General features: G+C 41.0%; 1 protein-coding gene and 1 non-coding gene across 3 annotated transcripts in view; one reads left to right on the top strand and one right to left on the bottom strand.

The window, feature by feature from the left end:
* Nucleotides 1-14070, bottom strand: part of NLRC4 (NLR family CARD domain containing 4) — a 47619-nt gene extending 33549 nt beyond the window's left edge. For both annotated transcript variants that reach the window (XM_081590299.1, XM_081590300.1), the window contains exons 1-3: nucleotides 13906-14070; nucleotides 2328-2453; nucleotides 192-452 (exon numbers count right to left, since the gene is read on the bottom strand). In XM_081590299.1, coding sequence (XP_081446425.1) covers nucleotides 192-452; nucleotide 2328 — 262 coding nt within the window. In that variant the 5' untranslated portion in view covers nucleotides 2329-2453; nucleotides 13906-14070. The remainder of the gene's footprint in view (nucleotides 1-191; nucleotides 453-2327; nucleotides 2454-13905) is intronic.
* Nucleotides 14071-18410: 4340 nt separating this feature from the next.
* On the top strand, nucleotides 18411-18517 carry LOC145504002 (U6 spliceosomal RNA). Its single transcript, XR_014051996.1, has one exon. It is a non-coding gene; the product is annotated as a U6 spliceosomal RNA (small nuclear RNA).
* Nucleotides 18518-20159: the final 1642 nt, after the last annotated feature.

Genomic DNA, 20159 nt, shown 5'->3' with positions numbered 1-20159 from the left:
TCACCATCAAGTAATCTAGTGGGAGTGTTTTTATTTTTCCTGAGAGTGTCTGAGCTTTTCCTGAATGTGACCAAAGCTCACAGCCCAGGAATATGAAAAGGGAGGAGAGCAGAGGCTCTGTCATGGGGACTATGGATCTTCTTCGTGGTTTATTCTGTTTGTAGAACATATAAAAGCAAACTGATACTTACTTAGTCCATGCAATTCCTGAAACAGAGGATAGTTCCACTTTTCAAGGGATTTAAGAAAGAGGTTACAGGCTTCTGAACCCTTCTTCAAAATCATGTGAATGACCCCTCTTGCAGCGTCCTGCTCAAACTTCTCACAGCAAATGACATTTATTTCTTCGTGATTCATAACATTCCATACAAATAGCTCATCCAAAATTTGCTTTATCACAGTCATTCCCATCCTTTGAATGAGAACTTGACTGTTCTCCTTTATGAAATTCACTGAGGAAGTGAGGGGAAATATACACATTTATTCATTTATACAAAATATGTGTACTAGCATCATGTTGCCAGAGCATTAGAGTCATTCGTTCCCCCACCACCACCTCCTTTGGACCTCTTTGGAATTATGGGAATGCCAAATGCTTGAATTCCAGGCCTTCAAGAAGAGCTCTGTAAAGCCCCTCATTCCTAACATCAGAATCCTTGATGAACAGATGTTTTATTCTCTGATAACAAAGTAAAGTGAGTAATCTTGTCCTCACTGTACAAGAATAAAGTCAGAAGGGTAAGATGTTGGGCTTTCAAACAAGGAGACTGGCATACAATCTGCCAGTTGCTACCATCTGTGTAACCTTGAAAACATGAAGGTGTTAGTTGCTCAGTCAGTCTGATTTTTTGTGACCCCATGGACTGTAGCCCGCCAGGCTCCTCTGTCCATGGAATTCTCCAGGCAAGAATAATGGAGTGGGTAGTCATTTCCTTCTCCAGGGAATCTTCCCAACCCAGGGATCAAACCCAGGTTTCCTGGATTGGCAGACAGATTCTTTACCATCTGAGCCAACAGGGAAGCCTTGGCAAGTTGCTAAGCCTCTCTGAGCCTGTTTCAGTGTTGTGCTGCTAACTGTTGAAAACACTGCCTCTCTGAGGGTAAAGGCCCAAATTCATAGCACATACCGATGTGCACATTATAAATATTTCCACTGTGACCAATTTCAAGCTAACAGTGTATGTCAGCTGGCTAGCATAAAGCATAAACATTCAGCAATCAGGTCTCATAAAACAGTAAGAACCAGCTCCAGTATACCATTGGTTCCTCATCTGTACAATGGAGTTGAGAAGTTATTTATGAAGTTGTAATGAGAATTCATGTCTAGTATTTCATAGAAAGTAATAGCTCAATAAATGTTAGCTACTATTGTTAGCCATTATTCTGCTGCCACCACTCAAAGGAGTAGCACATTTTATCTGTGGTGAAGTTTGGTATTTTCTGAAGAGTATCACTGCAAAACTCTCATCTCTCGTGGTGAGGTTCCCTGGAAAAGCTGTCTCACGTCTGACTTGCCAAGATCTAACTCTCCCAAGCAGTCCCTGCCAGCTCTGAGAAATGTCTCTCTGGTGTCATACTCTCAGACATTGTCTGCATTACTTTTCTCCCGGGCTAGGCTACTCCTGCTTTTCAAATCTTTCTTGACAAATCCAAGTGGATATCTGCTCCCAAAGACCCCGAGGCCTCTCTGATCTGAACTGCTCAGACCTCCAGAGTCCCATCCCAGGTCCCCCTTGTTTCTGTCGCTCATCCCTACTGCTAACCTCAGCTGGGATGTCACCACATTTTCTGAGATGGTACACATGTTCTATATTTGTTCTGTCCAGTAGTGGAGCCGTTAGTCACATGTGGCTCAAGTGACTGTGTGACTGAATTTTAAATTTTACTTAATTTTTGTTTATTTAAATTCACATTTTAAATAGACACATATGGCTGCTTGCTACTAACTACATTGGATAGCATACTCTAGACCTGGTCATAAAGGTGGAAAGAGTTACATTTTGGTTGCCACTTAGATCTATACCATGTTTCTTCACAATAATCTTGACAGGTCTCTGTGCTGTCTGACCAGGAGGGTAAGCCCGAGCAGGTGATGGCAGGGGACCAATATTTTAAAACCATCACTCTTTGTGGCTTATCTGTGGTTCTGCCATTTATCATGGGCCACCATATTTATAAGTGAATTCTCCAAATCACAGAAGAATATATGATGGGAATTCCATATATAACTGATCAAAGGAAGGCATAAATTGATTTTTCTATTCAATACCACCCATATTTGAAAGCACACTATGTAATCAGGCAGATTTGATTTCTAGTATACTTACTTTTTCTGAATAAAAACTTCCCAGCTTTCTGTATCTCAAAAGACAATATTATTTCCAAATGGAGAAATCAAATATGACTCCAATATTTTTCTCTTCTTTCTGTAAGATACTTCTCATTCTGTAAAACTAACAAGACAGAAACTATCAGGAAGCAACCATTGTCACTTTCCTTTTCTTTTTTTCCACACCAAGAAGAACACAGATTACATAATGTTTGACATCTGTTTTTTTCATTTACTGAAGTTTTTGAGACCTTTCTGTACCAGTTAAGTATTAAATTGCTTCATTTTATTTTTTGTTTAAAGATTTTTTGATGTGGACCATTTTTATAGTCTTTACTGAATTTGTTACAACATTGTTTCTGTTTTATGTTTTGGTTCATTTTTTTTTAAATTTATTTATTTATCTATTTTTTACTTTACAATATTGTATTAGTTTTGCCATACATTGACATGAATCCGCCACAGTTTGGTTCTTTGGCCATGAGGCATATGGGATCTTAGCTCCCTGACCAGGGATTGAACCCACACTCCCTGCACTGGAAGGCAAAATCTTAACCACTGGATCACCAGGGGAGTCCCAAAACTGCCTCCTTTTAAAAATCAATCTCATTGACTTATACTTCACACAGAATAAAATACAAGGAACTTTCACAAATGTACACACTGAAGTTAATTTTACCCCAGTCAAGTTTTAGAAAATTCCCATCAGTGCAGAAAGTTCCCTTGTGCCTCTTTATGCTGCTGCTGCTGCTGCTGCTAAGTCGCTTCAGTCACGTCCAACTCTGTGCGACCCCACAGACGGCAGCCCACCAGGCTCCCCCGTCCCTGGGATTCTCCAGGCAAGAACACTGGAGTGGGTTGCCATTTCCTTCTCCAATGCTCAAAAGTGAAAAGGGAAAGTGAAGTCGCTCAGTCGTGTCCGACTCCTAGCGACCCCATGGACTGCAGCCTACCAGGCTCCTCTGTCCATGGGATTCTCCAGCCAAGAGTACTGGAGTGGGGTGCCATTGCCTTCTCCGTGCCTCTTTATAGTCCCCATCAAAGCAACCGCTGATCTGATTTCTTTAACTATAAATTACTTCTGCCTGTTCTAGCATGTGTGTGTGTGTGTGTGTGTGTAGTGGGAATTCCTAATAATGTACTTTCACAGCCTTGAGCAATTTCACAGAAATTGCACCTGGAAAAACAGCATATATTAAGAAACTGTGTTAATGATTATCTTTCATGTTTTTCTTAGAGTAATCACCTTGTTACAAACCCCAAGACCAGACCCAGAATGGAGTATGACTGGGATTATGAAAGCATGGACCTTGGAACACCGGGTCAGCGTCAGGCATGAGCGCTGCCTACACACTTGCTAATTGTTCCCAAGACTATCCCAGAAGGGAAAGGCCTGGGGTAAAAACAAGGAGATCTGGACTAGGCCAGTGTAGTGTCTTGAGAAAGATAAGATCAAAGAAAGTCTTGTAGTCTGCAATTAGGAATAAAACCTGGACTCAGAGGGACTCTGCACCTCAGTCCAACAGAGGCTGCAGGTCCCTTGACCCATTGCACCAGATTTCATGTTCTGTCTTCATTCTCATCACTCGCTACCAGACCATTAGGGCAACATGCGTGCTCAGTTGTGTCCAACTCTTTGCGACCCTATGGACTGTAGCCCACCGATATCCTCTGTCTGTAGGAATTTCCAGCCAAGAATACTAGAATGGGTGGCCATTTCCTCCTCCAGGGGATCTTCCTGACCCAAGGTTGGAACCCACGTCTCCTGAGTCTCCTGCATTGGCAGGCAGATTATTTTACCACTGAGCCACCTCCTGTTCTAGAAGTTCGTGTAAATGGACAAATGTAGTGTTACTCTTGTGTCTGGCTCGTTTCACTTATTATTGTGCTGTTAAAATTTGCCTTATTGTTTGCAGGTGTTGATAGTTCAGTCCTTTTAAATGGCTGAGCGGTATTTCACTGTTGGAAAAGATCCATTTACCTATTAGTTCTGTTGATAGACATTTGGTTTGTTTCCAGTTTTTGGCTGTCATGAATGAAGCTTCTATGAACATTCATGGACAAGTATCATTATAGATATATGTTTCTATTTCCATAAAATTTGGAAAATAAAAAATACAATTAGTACAACGGTTTGCCTTTTATTCTTCTGCATCTTTTGAAGAGCAAAAACATTTTTATTTTTATGAAGCTCAACTTACGAATTTTTTCTTCTTTGATTCATGCTTTTTGTGTCCTATCAACAAAATCATTCTCATCTTGAGCTACAAAGATTTTCATCTATTTTCTTCTAGAGGTTTTGTAAGTTTAGATTTTATTTAGGTCCCATTTATTTATTTGTCTGCTTATTTTTGGCTGCATTGGGTCTTCGTTGCTGCACCTGGGCTTTCCCTTGTTTTAACAAGTGGAGGCTGCTCTCCAGTTGTGATCTGTGGGCTTCTTGGTGCAGTGGCTTCTCTTACTGCGGCACATGGGCTACAGAGCTTGTGGGCTCAGTAGTTGTGGTACATGGGCTTCATTGCTCCGCAGCATGTGTGATTTTATTTCCTGGACCACAGGTTCAATCCCTGGCAGACAGACTCTTAACTGCTAGACCACCAGGGAAATCCCCATTGATCCATTTTGAGATAATTTCTTTGGTTATGATGTGAGATAAGGAGTTGAGTTTCACTTTTTTTCCATAGGGATATACAATGTTTCCATCATGATTGGTTAAGAAGAATATCTTTTATCCATTGAACTTGTGAATCTATTTCTGGACTCTATTCTGTTCCACTGATTTATGTCTGTCCTTATGCCAATGTTACTCTGTCTTGATTATTGTATCCTTAGAGTAAGTCTTGAAATCAGATAGTGTAAATTCTTCAATTTTTTTCTTTTTGAGAATTGTTTGCATTCCAATATTTATTTTATTTTGTTTTATTTCATTTTTACTGTGACAAGTTAGGGCAGTTTATTACATAGCAAAAGCAATCAGAACAGAGAAACAGGAAATGATGGCAAACATTAATAGTGATGCAGCTTCTAAATCACCTAAGTCCTAGAGTCAAACTTCCTGTTTTCCAAGTTGTGGATGCTACGGGGTGTCACAGTTCAACCCTTCTGCCTACACTTAGAGTTCCCTCTCTTCAGAACCTGGTTTATTTCAGTTCTCTGCTGTTTCCTGTGTAACTTCTAGATCAAGAAAGTGTGAATAAACTTTATATAATAAACACTTAAAATTTATTTCCTGGAAGCTCACCAGACCAGACTTGTGAATCCTTCCTAGTCTGCATAGTAGAAAACAAATTATATAATTTCTGTTTCTCAAGGCAGAAGGGGCTATGCAAGACACAGAACACTGGGACTGATGCCCGAAACCTGGAATCATATTTTATTTATTTATTCTTAAATATTATAATTTTATTGGAGTATAGTTCATTTTCAATGTTGTGTTAATTTCATGTCTACAGATAAGTGATTCAGTTATACATATACACATAGTCATTCTTTTTTAGATTCTTTTCTCATACAGGTTATCATAGAATATCGAGTAGAATCTCCTGCACTATGCAGTAGGTCCTTGTTGGTTATCTATCTTACATAGAGTAATGTGTGAATGTTTGGGACTTCCCTGGTGGTTCAGACAGTGAAGAATTGGCCTGTAATGTGGGAGACCTGGGTTTGACCCCTACGTTAGGAAGATCCTCTGGTGTGTATGTTCATCTCAAGCTCCTGATTACCCCTCCATGCTACCCCGACATTTCCCTTTTGGTAGCCATAAGTTTGTTGTCATTATCTGTAAGTCTGTTTCTGTTTTGTAAATAAGTTCATTTGTATCTCTTTTTAAAAAATTAGATTCCACATATGAGTGGGATCTTATGATATTTGTCTTTCTCTGTCTGACTTATTTCACTTACTCTGATAATCTCTAGATCCATTCACATTGCTTCAAATAGCATCATTTCATTCTTCTTTATGGCTGAATAATATTCCTAGGTTTAAGCAAACTAAATGTCCATCAACAGAGGAATGGATGGAGAAGTTGTAATACATATATACAATGGAATATTACTCAGACATAAAAAGAATGAAATTATGCCATTTGCAGCAACATGGATGGACTTAGAGATTATCCTGTCCCAAGGAAAGAAAACAAGCTGCTGTTATAACCTACAATATTGCTGAGATTTGAGGACATGATGCTAACTGAAATAAACTAGTCATAAAAAGATGAAAACTGTGTGCTTTAACTTACATGAAATGTCTAGAGTAGCCAAAACATTCATAGAAACAGGAAGTAGAATGGTGGTTGCCAGGAGCTGTTGCTAGGGTGGAAATGGGGCATTCTTGCTTAATGTCAATTTTAATTTTGCAATATGCAGAAGTTCTGGAGATTCTACCACAGTGTGAATATACATAACTGCTACTGAACTGTACACTTAAAAATGGTTAAGATAGGGGAGTTCCCTGGTGGTCCAGTGGTCAAGACTCTGCTTCCACTGCAGGGGCATTGGTTCCAAGAACTAAGACCCTACAATCCATGTGGCGTGGCCAAAAAATAAACAAATAAAATAAAATCCAATGTCTATTTTTAAAAAATGATTAAGATGGTAAATATCATGTTACGTGTATTTTGCCACATTAAACTGAAGAAAAAGAAAATTCTCACTGAGTTTCCTTTTTGCCATTACTATCATTAATCCTGTCATATGACTATTATTAAAAATTAAATTATGTAAAGGAGGGAGGTGTCTGAAATGATTTGTTTAAATGTCAAATATGTGAGGAACACCCATCTAAGATACAAATAGTCATGCTCTTAGGGCCAAACTTTTCATCACTGGACAAATAAATGAGATTAAAATGGAACTTCTTAGGTGACTAATGTATAGGACACCAAAGAACTGGACCCCAGTGCATCTGTGTGAGGTGCCAAGCATCTGAGGCTTTCAGAGATGAGAGAAGCAAGAAAAGCTGTCAAAGGATGAAAGAGTGTCCTTGAGGACAATTGTCCAAACTGCTGAACTCATTAGCAGGTCATGATATCAACTGAGGGCAGGCAGACAGATTGAAAACCACAATCACAGAAAACTAACCAATATAATCACATGGACCACAGCCTTATCTAACTCTATGAAACTATGAGCCATGCTGTGTAGGGCCACCCAAGATGGACGGGTCATGGTGGAGAGTTCTGACAAATAATGGTACCACTGGAGAAGGGAATGGCAAGCCACTTCATTACTCTTGCCATGAGAACCCCATGAACAGTATGAAAAGGCAAAAATATAGGACACAGAAAGATGAACTCCCCAGGTCGGTAGGTGCCCAATATGCTACTGGAGATCAGTGGAGAACTAACTCCAGAAAGAATGAAGAGATGGAGCCAAAGCAAAAACAACACCCAGTTGTGGATGTGACTGGTGATGGAAGCAAGGTCTGATGCTGGAAAGAGCAATATTGCATAGGAACCTGGAATGTTAGATCCATGAATCAAGGCAAATTGGAAGTGTTCAAACAGGAGATGGCAAGAGTGAAAGTCGACATTTTAGGAATCAGCAAATTAAAATGGACTGGAATGGGTGAATTTAACTCAGATGACCATTATATCTACTACTGTGGAAGAATTCCTTAGAAGAAATGGAGTGGCCATCATAGTTAACAAAAGAGTCTGAAATGCAGTACTTGGATGCAGTCTCAAAAATGACAGAATGATCTCTGTTCGTTCCCAAGGCAAACCTCTCAATATCACGGTAATCCAAGTCTATGCCCTGACCAGTAATGCTGAAGAAGCTGAAGTTGAACAGTTCTATGAAGACCTACAAGACCTTCTAGAACTAACACCCCCAAAAAATGTCCTTTTCCTTATAGAGGACTGGAATGCAAAAGTAGGAAGTCAAGAAACACCTGGAGTAACAGGCAGATTTGGCCTTGGAGTACAGAATGAAACAGGGCAAAGGCTAATAGAGTTCTGCCAAGAGAATGCACTGATCAGAGCAAACACCCTCTTCTAACAACACAAGAGAAGACTCTACACATGGGCATCACCAGATGGTCGACACTGAAATCAGATTGATTATATTCTTTGCTGCCAAAGGTGGAGAAGCTCCATACAGTCAGCAAAAACAAGACCAGGAGCTGACTGTGGCTCAAATCATGAACTCCTTATTGCCAAATTCAGATTTAAATTGAAGAAAGTAAGGAAAACCACTAGACCATTCAGGTATGACCTCAATCAAATCCCTTACGATTATATGGTGGAAGTGAGAAACAGATATAAGGGACTAGATCTGATAGACAGAGTGCCTGATGAACTATGGACAGAGGTTCATGACATTGTACAGGACACAGGGATCAAGATCATCCCCAAGAAAAAGAAATGCAAAAAAGCAAAATGGCTGTCTGAGAAGGCCTTACAAATAGCTGTGAAAAGAAGAGAAGCGAAAAGCAAAGGAGAAAAGGAAAGACACACCTATTTGAATGGAGAGTTCCAAAGAATAGCAAGGAGAGATAAGAAAGCCTTCCTCAGTGATCAATGCAAAGAAATAGAGGAAAACAATAGAATGGGAAAGACTAGAGAGCTCTTCATGAAAATTAGAGATATCACGGGAATATTTCATGCAAAGATGGGCTCAATAAATGACAGAAATGGTATGGAACTAGCAGAAGCAGAAGATATTAAGAAGAGGTGGCAAGAATACACAGAAGAATTATACAAAAAAGATCTTCACAACCCAGATAACCACGATGGTGTGATCACTCACCTAGAGCCAGACATCCTGGAATGCAAAGTCAAGTGGGCCTTAGGAAGCATGACTAGGAGCAAAGCTAGTGGAGGTGATGGAATTCCAGCTGAGGTATTTCAAATCCTGAAAGATGATGCTGTGAAAGTGCTGCACTCAATATGCCAGCAAATTTGCAAAACTCAGCAGTGGCCACAGGACTGGAAAAGGTCAGTTTTCATTCCAATCCCAAAGAAAGGCAATGCCAAATTATGCTCAAACTACCACACAATTGCACTCATCTCACATGCTAGTAAAGTAATGCTTAAAATTCTCCAAGCCAGGCTTCAACAATACATGAACCGTGAACTTCAGATGTTCAAGCTAGTTTTAGAAAAGGCAGAGGAGCCAGAGATCAAACTGCCAACATTCATTGGATCATCGAAAAAGCAAGAGAGTTCCAGAAAAACATCTACTTCTGCTTTATGGACTATGTCAAAGCCTTTGACTGTGTGGATCACAATAAACTGTGGAAAATTCTGAAAGAGATGGGAATACCAGACTACCTGACCTGACTCTTGAGAAATCTGTATGCAGGTCAGGAAGCAACAGTTAGAACTGGACATGGAACAACAGACTGGTTTCAAATAGGAAAAGGAGTACGTCAAGGCTGTATATTGTCACTGTGCTTATTTAACTTATATGTAGAGTACATCATGAGAAACACTAGGCTGGAGGAAGCACAAGCTGGAATCAAGGTTTCTGGGAGAAATATCAATAATCACAGATATGCAAATGACATCACCTTTATGGCAGAAAGTGAAGAACTAAAGAGCCTCTTGATGAAAGTGAAAGAGGAGAGTGAAAAAGTTGGCTTAAAGCTCAACATTCAGAAAACTAAGATCATGGCATCTGATCCTATCGCTTCATGGCAAATAAATAGGCAAACAGTGGAAACAGTGGCAAACTTTATTTTCTTCGGCTCCAAAATCACTGCAGATGGTGATTGCAGCCATGAAATTAAAAGACGCTTGCTCCTTGGAAGGAAAGTTTTGACCAACCTAGACAGAATATTAAAAAGCAGAGACATTACTTTGCCACAAAGATCTGTCTAGTCAAGGCTATGGTTTTTCCAGTAGTCATGTATGGATGTGAGAATTGGACTATAAAGAAAGCTGAGCGCCGAAGAATTGATGGTTTTGAACTGTAGTGTTGGAGAAGACTCTTGAGAAACCCTTGCACTGCAAGGAGATCCAACCAGTCCTTCCTAAAGAAAATCAGTCCTGAATATTCATTGGAAGGACTGATGTTGAAGCTGAAACTCCAACATTTTGGCCACCTAATGGGAAGAGCTGACTCTTTTGAAAAGACTCTGATGCTGGGAAATATTGAAGCGGGGAGGAGAAGGGGAAGACAGAGGATGAGATGGTTGCATGGCATCACCGACTCAGTGGCCATGAGTTTGAGTAAATTCCAGGAGTTGGTGATGGACAGGGAAGCCTGGCAGGCTGCGGATCATGGGGTCGCAAAGAGTAGAACATGACTGAGTGACTGTGCTGAACTGATATCAACTGAAGTGTCCTACGATTAATATAATTTAAAAAGTGAAATAAAATTAAAACTATCAGAATGCTGTAACTATTCTGTATTTTTTCCTGAAAGTTTTGTTTCAGTTATTTTGTTTCAGTTATATCCTGGCACTGGGTAGTGATGTCTTACTTATTGTGAATTGAAGTCAATAAAAGTTTGAAGGTCAGTAGGGCTTCCATGGAGGGATATTTATTTCTGCCTTGAGGGGGTAAGTTTTGAATTGTTCTTAAAGGAAACCAAAGTTACCAGGCTGTAAAGGGGAAAGGCCATTTCTAGGCAGAGGAAACTGCACAGGTTAAGAGCTATAGGGGAAAGAGCCTGGAAACAAGGATTGGGACAACTCCTGAGTGTGAGCAAGGGCCTATTTTGCATTTTGATGCCTGAATTGAGATAAATTCAAGCTCTAGCACTGACAGGCTGGGAATCCTCAGTCAAGGGATAGTGACTGGCACACAGAAAGGATAACAACTGCTATAGTTTCTTCCTTCCTTTCCTACACGCCCCTTGGAAGAAAGTGTGGGTCAGCCTGAAGAAGGAATTCATAGGGCCTGGACTCCATCTTAGGCCTGTTCGTGCTGATTATGCTCGGCCACCTCTCTAATGGACTCTGAACTCTGTGCTTAGTGCCTGTGGAAACGACAATAGAAAGATAAGACCCCCTCTGGACAGGTCATAAATTCTTATCTGTAACCTCAGGCTTATTGATTATTGACTGTTTGAACACATAACACATGAATGATGGAGTTATTGTGATTGTATTTACCTTTCCTTTGTTTATGTAAGTCACAAGGAAGTTGGGTGGTGGGTTCAGACACGTTCACATGGGGTATAAAAGATTTTCACAAATGCTGGTCGGGGTCCTTGGCTAAGAGGATACTCTGCCTCGGGCCCGCCGGTGTAATAAACTGCACTTCACTATCTGCATCGTCCTTCTGAGTGAGCTTGTTTCCCGGAACGCATGGCTATAACAAGCCCTCCGTTGAATGGGTCAGAGTTTAAGTGAGAACAGAAAAAAGAGGAAGAAGATAGAGGAAGGAGCCAAGAAGTTTTTTATATTCACATATAAACAGAATAAACTAGATTCAAAGTTAGCCATCCAGTCACCTTGTCTGCAAAAGTGATTAAAACTTTACATGGATCATCAGGCAGGAATCTCAGCTGATTTTGAAGATGTTAAAAATTCATATTCAGTTTGGATACTGGAGAGTCTTCCTACCCACAGAGAAGTCTGTGACTAGATCAGAAAACGTAGTCAGAGACTGTTGACCTGTTACTTATTTCTCTCAAGAATAAACTCTGCCTGTAGTCCAAAGCTCAGGTCATCCACTCTGTTACCCACTGGCATAAAGAATAAGACTGTGACCATCTTGCTCCCCTAGACCCTGGCTATGGCTATGAACACCCCCAGCCCTCACCCTGAAGCAAAATGTCCAGAGAATAATTGAATTACACAGAAGAAGTCCTTTTCCTATATTTGTGCTTTGGAAAATAATATTTAGACTAATTCTAAAAATAGGTATTTTCTTTAGAATGGTTACATGAGTTCCTTAGAGAAATGAATTTCCCCAGGACCCATAAAACTCATGTCTATGGAGCATTCTACAGTTTATGGACAAAATTAGAAAAAAGCTGTTAGGACTTCCCTGGTGGTACAGTGAATTGAAATCTGCCTGCTAATACAGGAGACATGGGTTTGATCCCTGACCCAGGAAGATTCCACATGCCGTAGAGCAACTAAGCTACAACTATTGAGCCTGTGCTCCAGAGCCCGGGACCCACAACTACTGAGCCCAAGGGCTGCAACTACTGAAGCCTGTGCTCTACAACAGGAGAAGCCATAGCAATGAGAAGCCAGTGTACCACAACTAGAGAGCAGCCCCCACTCCCCACAAATAGAGAAAAGCCCACACAGCAACGAAGACCCAGCACAGTCATAAATAAATAAAATTAAACAGGAAAGCAGTTGGGACAGAGATGATCAGTGGGTATTATCTGTCTCCCTTTCCAGTAAAAAGGCTCTAGTCTAGAATGTACTTAGATCTCCAATAGACTCCAGCAATCTCACAGATTATTGTTACTGTTAATGTTATGGGCTTAATTGTGTTCGCCCCACCCCCCTGAAATCCATATGTTGAAGCTCTAATCTTCTTGGTGTCCTTATAAGAGTAGATGTGGACACACAAAGAGAGACCTGAGAGATGCTTGCCCCAAGGAGAGATCGTGGGAGGACACAGGGAGAAGGCAGCCATCTACAAGTTAAGAGAGCAGCCTTAGAAGCCAGACCTGCCAACATTCTGTCTACCTTGGACTTCTGGCCTCCAGGATTGTGAGAAAATAACTTTCTGTTGTTTAAGACACCCAGTCTGTGGTATTTTGTTATGGCAGCCGGAGCAGGCTAACACAATTAGTATTATAGAAGGTTGCTGAACTGTTAAGAGAACAGTGACAGAAGATGGGGTTCTATCCCATCTTTAGACAATTCTTTAGACAATTACTGCATAATCCGCAGCAAGTCACTTGATGTCTCTCTGCATTTTCCACCTCTCCCCTCAGGGTCGTAAGGATTAACTGAGATAAAGTCTGTGAGTGAAGTGAAGTCGCTCAGTTGTGTCCGACTCTTTGCGACCCCATGGATTGTAGGCTACTAGGATCCTCAGTGCATGGGATTTTCCAGGCAAGAATACTGGAGTGGGTTGCCATTTCCTTCTCCAGGGGATCTTCCCCACCCAGAGATTGAACCCAAGTCTCCTGCGTCATAGGCAGACGCTTTACCATCTGAGCTACCAGGGAAGCCCAAAGTCTGTGAAGATCCTATCAATAACAGGGGTCCTCTAAGCATCCTTCACTTCTCTGTCTAGATAGCAGCTTTCTCCTAATGCAGGGGAGTGGATGGGCGGAGCAGTGCCCCCACAGCTTTGCAGCTCTGAACTTTTGCAACTCTAACAGAAGTCTCATGAATGAGAGTAGGTTTCATATCTATAAAGCTCCAAAGTATTTTCAAAGTCCTTCCCCTCACTTTGTCTCACAGTAAACACAAATGCACCCCTCTGACTTAATGTTAGTTTAAACCTCAGTTTTGAAAAACTGGATGAAACCCCAGCAGACCAGACTCATGACTCCTAAAGTCTCCCTGCTGGCAAATCCAACCAGTCATGCAACACTGCCCTCTTTAGAGTTAAGGCTTCATACCCACCAGAAACAAACTTTAAATGAATGTAAATCCAAATGTCAATATTTTGTTCCAAAACCCACTTAATACCCCATTCTCTGTCCCCACAGTACCTGGCTGAGCAATCCCATTGCCCTCTTCTTGATGGATCAAAAGACACTTTAAAAATAAAAGTTTCTCATCCTGTGGCTAAAAATGAAAATAAAATTTCTTTTTGTTTGCTTTCTGTTTCACAGCAAAATCCGGTGTTCTTGTAGGTCTGAAGTCTCTCTATTTCTGGCAAGGGATTGTAAGAGAAGGGCAAACACTGACAAGTTCCTCTTTTTCTTCAAAGCATAGTAAGAATGGTTTGGACACAGTATGAACTTCCAGTTCAAAAAGAGAAGATGAGTGTAAGTACAAGTGAAATGAGCTTAAAAGATGCAAAGCTGGAAATTCACATCAGGAAAGGAATTACTCATTTTTTCCTTGTTTATTTACAAAATGTGAGTCCTGTTGCTGTTAGTTTATTATTCTATAGCTTAAAATAAAAAACAATGTGTTTTGAACATTTAATGTATATTAATTTTTATTATTAACCGAGACAGAAAGCAAGAGAAATGAAATGAGCTGGTTAGTTAAAGTTTACTGCTACCACAGCCAAAGTCATACTTATCATCTATACCTTGGGTCCCAGAGTGCGTGTGTGCTAAGTCGCTTCAGTTGTGTCCAACTCTGTGTGATCCCATGGACAGCAGCCTGCCAGGCTCCTCTATCCATAGGATTCTCCAGGCAAGAACACTGGAATGGGTTGCTGTGCCCCCGTCCAGGGGATCTTCCTGACCCAGGGATCGAACCCGTGTCTCTTATGTCTCCTGCATTGGCAGGTGGCTTCTTTACCACCAGCACCACCTGAGAAGCCCTTGGATTCCAGGAGACTGTAGCAAGTGCATACTCTTAGTCACCAGAGTCCTGAGCAAGATTAACACAGAGCAAATGGACCACCACTGTTGATCCATCCCATGATGGTATCCAGGGCATCCTCCTGACTTTGAAGAGCCACTGGCTCCCACTTGTACACACACATTAAGAGCTTGTAACCACAAGCTCCAGGAAGCAGGTTTACACCAGGCTTCAGGGATGGAGACATTTCCCCCAGCACTTGTTTTTGAATGCCGTTCTTGAATACTTTTTCCCCTACCTTGGCACAATCAGGAACTTTTTATGTTACAAAACTTATTTCAAAAAGAGCTTTCTGACATTAACTTATCTGATATAGAGGGATATTGAAGTTTTACCCTAAATAAATTCAACATTCTTGGTTTTCTATGGGATTAACAACAGTGTTTCCCAACTTGTGAGAAGGGTTTCTCTGAAGTAAGACCAGGGACTGTGCTATCAGCCTGGATTTTTGAACTTTTAATGAAATCTATATGTAAATGTATGTTCACAGAGAAATACTATAAAGATAGGCACCAAAAATATTAACAGTACTCATCTCTTGGGGATAATTTTAAATTTTCTTCTTTTGTTTATCCATATTTTCTGATTTTCTTTAACAAACACCTATTACTTTTATAATAACAAATGATGTAAAACAGGATAGAAAAAGGGAATGTGGAAATGTGATTGTAGTGGGCCATCCAAATATTAATGTATCAAGTCTTAGTCCCTGGAATCTGTAAATGTTGTATCTTTGTAGATATGGTTAAGGCTCTTGAGATGGGGGGATAACCCTGGATTATCTGGGTAAGCACTAAATGCAATAAAAAAAAAGTGTCCACATAAAAGAGAGGCAGAAGGAGATTCAAAACAGGAAAGGAAAAGACAATGTGACCATGGAGACAGCGATTGGACCGGCTGTGAGTCGAGGAATGCTGGCAGCCACCTGAAGCTAGAAGAGGCAAAAAAATGAATTTTCCTCCCGAGCCTCTGGAGGGAGTGTGGTCCTGCTGACAACTTGGTATCAGCCCAGTGATGCTGATTTGGGACATCTGGCCTCCAGAGTGTGAGAGAGTAAATTTCTGTTGTTTTGAGCCACCCAGCATGTGGTATTTTGTTACAGCAGCTGCAGGAGACTAATGCTGTAAAATGAGCACAATGATATCCACCTGCATTCAAGCACATCCTCCATATGGCCTCATAACTTTCCTTTGCAAACAGATTTGCAGTCAGGTCTTTTCAATACATTTAGAATGGATGCCCTGCTGTGCTCACTCAGCTGTGTTCGACTCTTTGTGACCCCATGGACTGTAGCCTGCCAGCCTCCTCTGTCCTTGGAATTTTTCAGGCAAGAGTACTGGAGTGGGTTGCTATTTCCTATTCCAGGGGATCTTCCCAGCCCATAGATCAAACCCACATCTCTTGCATCTCCTACACTGGCAGGTAAATTCTTTGCCATTGTGCCACCTGGGAAGCTCAGCTGTAGAATGGATAATACACTAGAAATTTTGACATCCTGAATAAGTTCCAAGAGCTATGTCCCTTGCCCTTTTACTTTTCTTCCCAGTCTCTTCCCAACCTTTACTCTTCCAGAAAGAAAGAAAGTGAAATCACTCAGTCGTGTCCGACTCTTTGCGACCCCATAGACTGTAGCCTACCAGGCTCGTCCATCCATGGGATTTTCCAGGCAAGAGTACTGGGCTGGGTTGCCATTGCCTTCTCCAGAGGATCTTCCCCACCCAGGGATCAAACCCGGGTCTCCCACATTGTAGGCAGATGCTTTACCACCTGAGCCACCAGGGAAGCCTTCCAGGGAGTATGGCAAAATGGAAATGCCCAGGGATCTGGAGCTAAGACTTAAATTTAAGTGTGGGTTTCATTTTGCTTCTAAAACAGGTCAGTTAAGCTTCTTAGCAGTAAAATGGTGGCTAGCCAGCTTGCTCCAGGATTTTTTGAACATCATCTGAGCTACTGTATCTGAAAATACCACCTGCATGCTATTCTGTGACTTTAAACATTTATAGATTCTCATGCCTTTTACTCTCAATATAATGGAAAAGAAGAGGAAAAGTCACAGTACTTTTCTCCCTGGGGGCCTGTAACTCATAATTCTAATTGTTCTAGAATTTTGCTAGTCTTCTTTCCCAGAAAGTCAGTGGCAGGGGAAGTTACTGGGCCAACTCATGTTTGGTAACTTCCTAGTATGCCTTAATCAAGAGTCGAAACTTCTTGACTAACTCCTTTAGGAAGTAGGGGCATATTGTGTCTATTATTCTCTGTTTTATATATACATTAAATATTTTTAAAAAATCTATAATTCCCCATCCTTACTCCTTACAATTGGCCTAATAATTCAGATACACTAATATAAGAGAGGCTTTAGTGAGAGAAACTAAATGTGGGAGGACAGATTGTTGATTTTCAACACAACTGAAATCCTCTCCTATAATTAACATTTGAAATAGCTAGAGATATTTGGCAAGAAGAAAAAAACACCTTAAGGAGGTATGATAGCTGTGTTCAGATGCCTGCAGGGGCATGGCCTAGAGAAGAGAGAGCAGGTCTCAGATGTTTATGACAAATAAATGCTGTTTACAAGGAATCAGAATCTCATTCAAAATGCCAAGAAGCCCAAAGATACTTCTTTAGGGTAGTGTACTTCTTTAGGGTAATTGGTGATTACCTTTTACTCTCCTTGAATTTTAAAATACCCTTCCAATAATTGGAGAGTTTCCCAAATTATGAAATCCATATTCCTAAATCCTTCCCTGGTGGCTCAGCTGGTAAAGAATCTGCCTGCAATGCAGGAGACCTAGGTTCGATCCCTGAGTTGGGAAGATCCCATGGAGGAGGGAAAGACTACCCATCCCAGTGTTCTCACCTGGAGAATTCCATGGACTGTATATGGGGCCACAAAGAGTCAGACACATCTGAGTGACATTCACTTTCACAAAGCAGAAGCCAGAAACCCTTTTTTCTTAAACAAACAAACAAAAATATTTATTAAATAGTTTTTTCTTTTTTTGAATATTCTACTTATTTTATGTATTTATTTATTTATGGCCGTACTGGGTCTTCGCTGCTCCATGCAGGTCTTCTCTAGTTGCAGTGAGCGGGGGCTTCTCATTGCAGTGGCTTCTCTTGTTGTGGAACATGGGCTCTAGAACACGAGCTCAGTAGTTGTGGCACTCAGGGTTAGTTGCTCTGTGGCATGTGGGATTTTCCCGGACCAGGGGTTGAACTCATGTCTCCTGCATTGGCAGGCAGACTCCCAAACACTGGACCACCAGGGACGTCCTTAAAAATTTATTTATCTATTTCAATTAGAGGATAATTACTCTTCAATATTGTGATGGTTTTTGCCATACATCAATATGAATTGATACTAGGTGTACATATGTCCCCTCCCTCTTGAACCCCCTTCCCACCTCCCTTGCCTTCCCACCCCTCTAGGTTGTTGCAGAGCACCGGCTTTGGGTTCCTTGAGTCATACATCAAACTCCCACTGGCTATCTCTTTTACATATGATAATGTATATGTTTCAATGCTATCCTCTCAAATCATCCCACCCTCACCTTCCCACACTGTGTCACAATGTTTGCAGAAATCCTTGTTCACAGCGTTCCTTGAAGTTAGTGAGTACATACCTACCCTCAGGGTTCTGCTGATTGGAAGCCAACATAAGACTACAGTTGGAGTGCTCGCTTTGGCAGCACATATACTAAAATTGGAACGATACAGAGAAGATTAACATGGCCCCTGCACAAGGATGATACGCAAATTCGTGAAGCGTTCCATATTTTTGGAAGCAACCTAGATGTCCATCAGCAGACGAATGGATAAGGAAGCTGTGGACACAATGGAATATTACTCAACCGTTAAAAAAATACATTTGAATCAGTTCTATTGAGATGGATGAAACTAGAGCCCATTATACAGAGTGAAGTAAGCCAGAAAGAAAAACACCAATACAGTATACTAATGCATATATATGGAATTTGAAAGATGGTAACGATAACCCTATATGCGAGACAGAATAAGAGACACAGATGCATAGAACAGTCTTATGGACTCTGAGGGAGAAGGTGAGGGTGGGATGTTCTGAGAGAATAGCATTGAAATATGTATATTATCATATGTGAAACAGAACACAATTCCAGTTTCCATGCATGAGACAAATGCTCAGGGCTGGGGCAATGGGATGACCCAGAGGGATGGGATGGGGAGGGAGGTGGGAGGGGGGTTCAGGATGGGGAGCACATGTAAACCCATGGCTGATTCATGTCAATGTATGGCAAAAGCCACTACAATATTGTAAAGTAATAAGCCCCCAACTAAAATAAATAAATTTATTAAAAAAAAAAAAAAGACTACAGTTGGAGCACCAAGGGGTTACAGTCTGAAAGCCATCCTGGTGAAACAGCAGAGAGACATCCATCTTGTGAAAGCAGTGGCACAGTTGCTCCAGCTCTGTCCTGCAGAGCCTGAGTCCAAAGGTAGACACAGAATTTCCAAGTGACCCAGCCCTGAAACTACCTGTTCTTGCCTACACAGCCTTCCAGTCCTGGTTCTCTGCACCCTCCTAAAGATTCTATTAGCTATCTGATATCTTCAGTAAATTCCTTTTCTACTTAAACTCGCTGAAGTGGGTTCTGTTGTACTTGTCATGTAAAGTACTGTCTTAGCAATTAATTGGCATCAATTCTCTAGGAGGTTAGCATTTGCTTTATGTGGGAAGTTGAGTTAGTTCTGATCTCTATCTAATTTATGATTCTGTGTGTTAGAGTGGTAAGGGTACAGGAAGCAGGACATCTGGGTAAATACATTTGATCAGTGTCCCATAAACAATTTGCAATTACTTTTCCATGACAGGTGACTTAAAAAATTGAAGCAAGAGTGTACAGAAGACAGTTGGGCCAAGGCTTAACTGGTAGTCCACCCTTATAATAATTCCTTTAGGTGAAGCACAGCCCTGACCACTCAGTCTTTGTTTACAATGGAAATATTTTGAAACGAGTCTATGATGACTTCCTTTGTTTGATTTAGTGATGAATCTCACAGTTAACAAATTCAGGTGTGAACATATGCAAACTTTGTTTCTGTATAAATCAAGCTGCTGCTCTGATACAGCCTGCATTTCAGTTGATGGCAGACTTCTATTCATTTGAGGTAAGCCTCTCCAGTTCAATGAACCCTCAATCTATCCAGATCCATAATTCAGTCATATTCCAACCTGAAGCTCCTGTTGATATTTCTTCCTCTCTCTCTCCTTCCTGGGAGGGATTCTAAGTTCTGCCTCTAACAGCAGTGAGGAGGATCAGAATCCTCTTCTCCACTTGGTTCCTCTGATGGAGCACGGTGCTGGGCTCCTGGGTGTTTCAGTTTCATTTCCTGATGTGCTTTCTATTTGGTTGCCTGATGCCAGGAGACTGCTAAAGTGTGGTTC

The sequence above is a fragment of the Giraffa tippelskirchi genome, chromosome 4 (assembly GCF_054371585.1).
Source record: "Giraffa tippelskirchi isolate mGirTip1 chromosome 4, T2T-mGirTip1v1.2.pri, whole genome shotgun sequence".
In the NCBI taxonomy this organism is placed as follows: Eukaryota; Metazoa; Chordata; class Mammalia; order Artiodactyla; family Giraffidae; genus Giraffa; species Giraffa tippelskirchi.
This window is presented reverse-complemented; position numbering and strand designations above follow the sequence as displayed.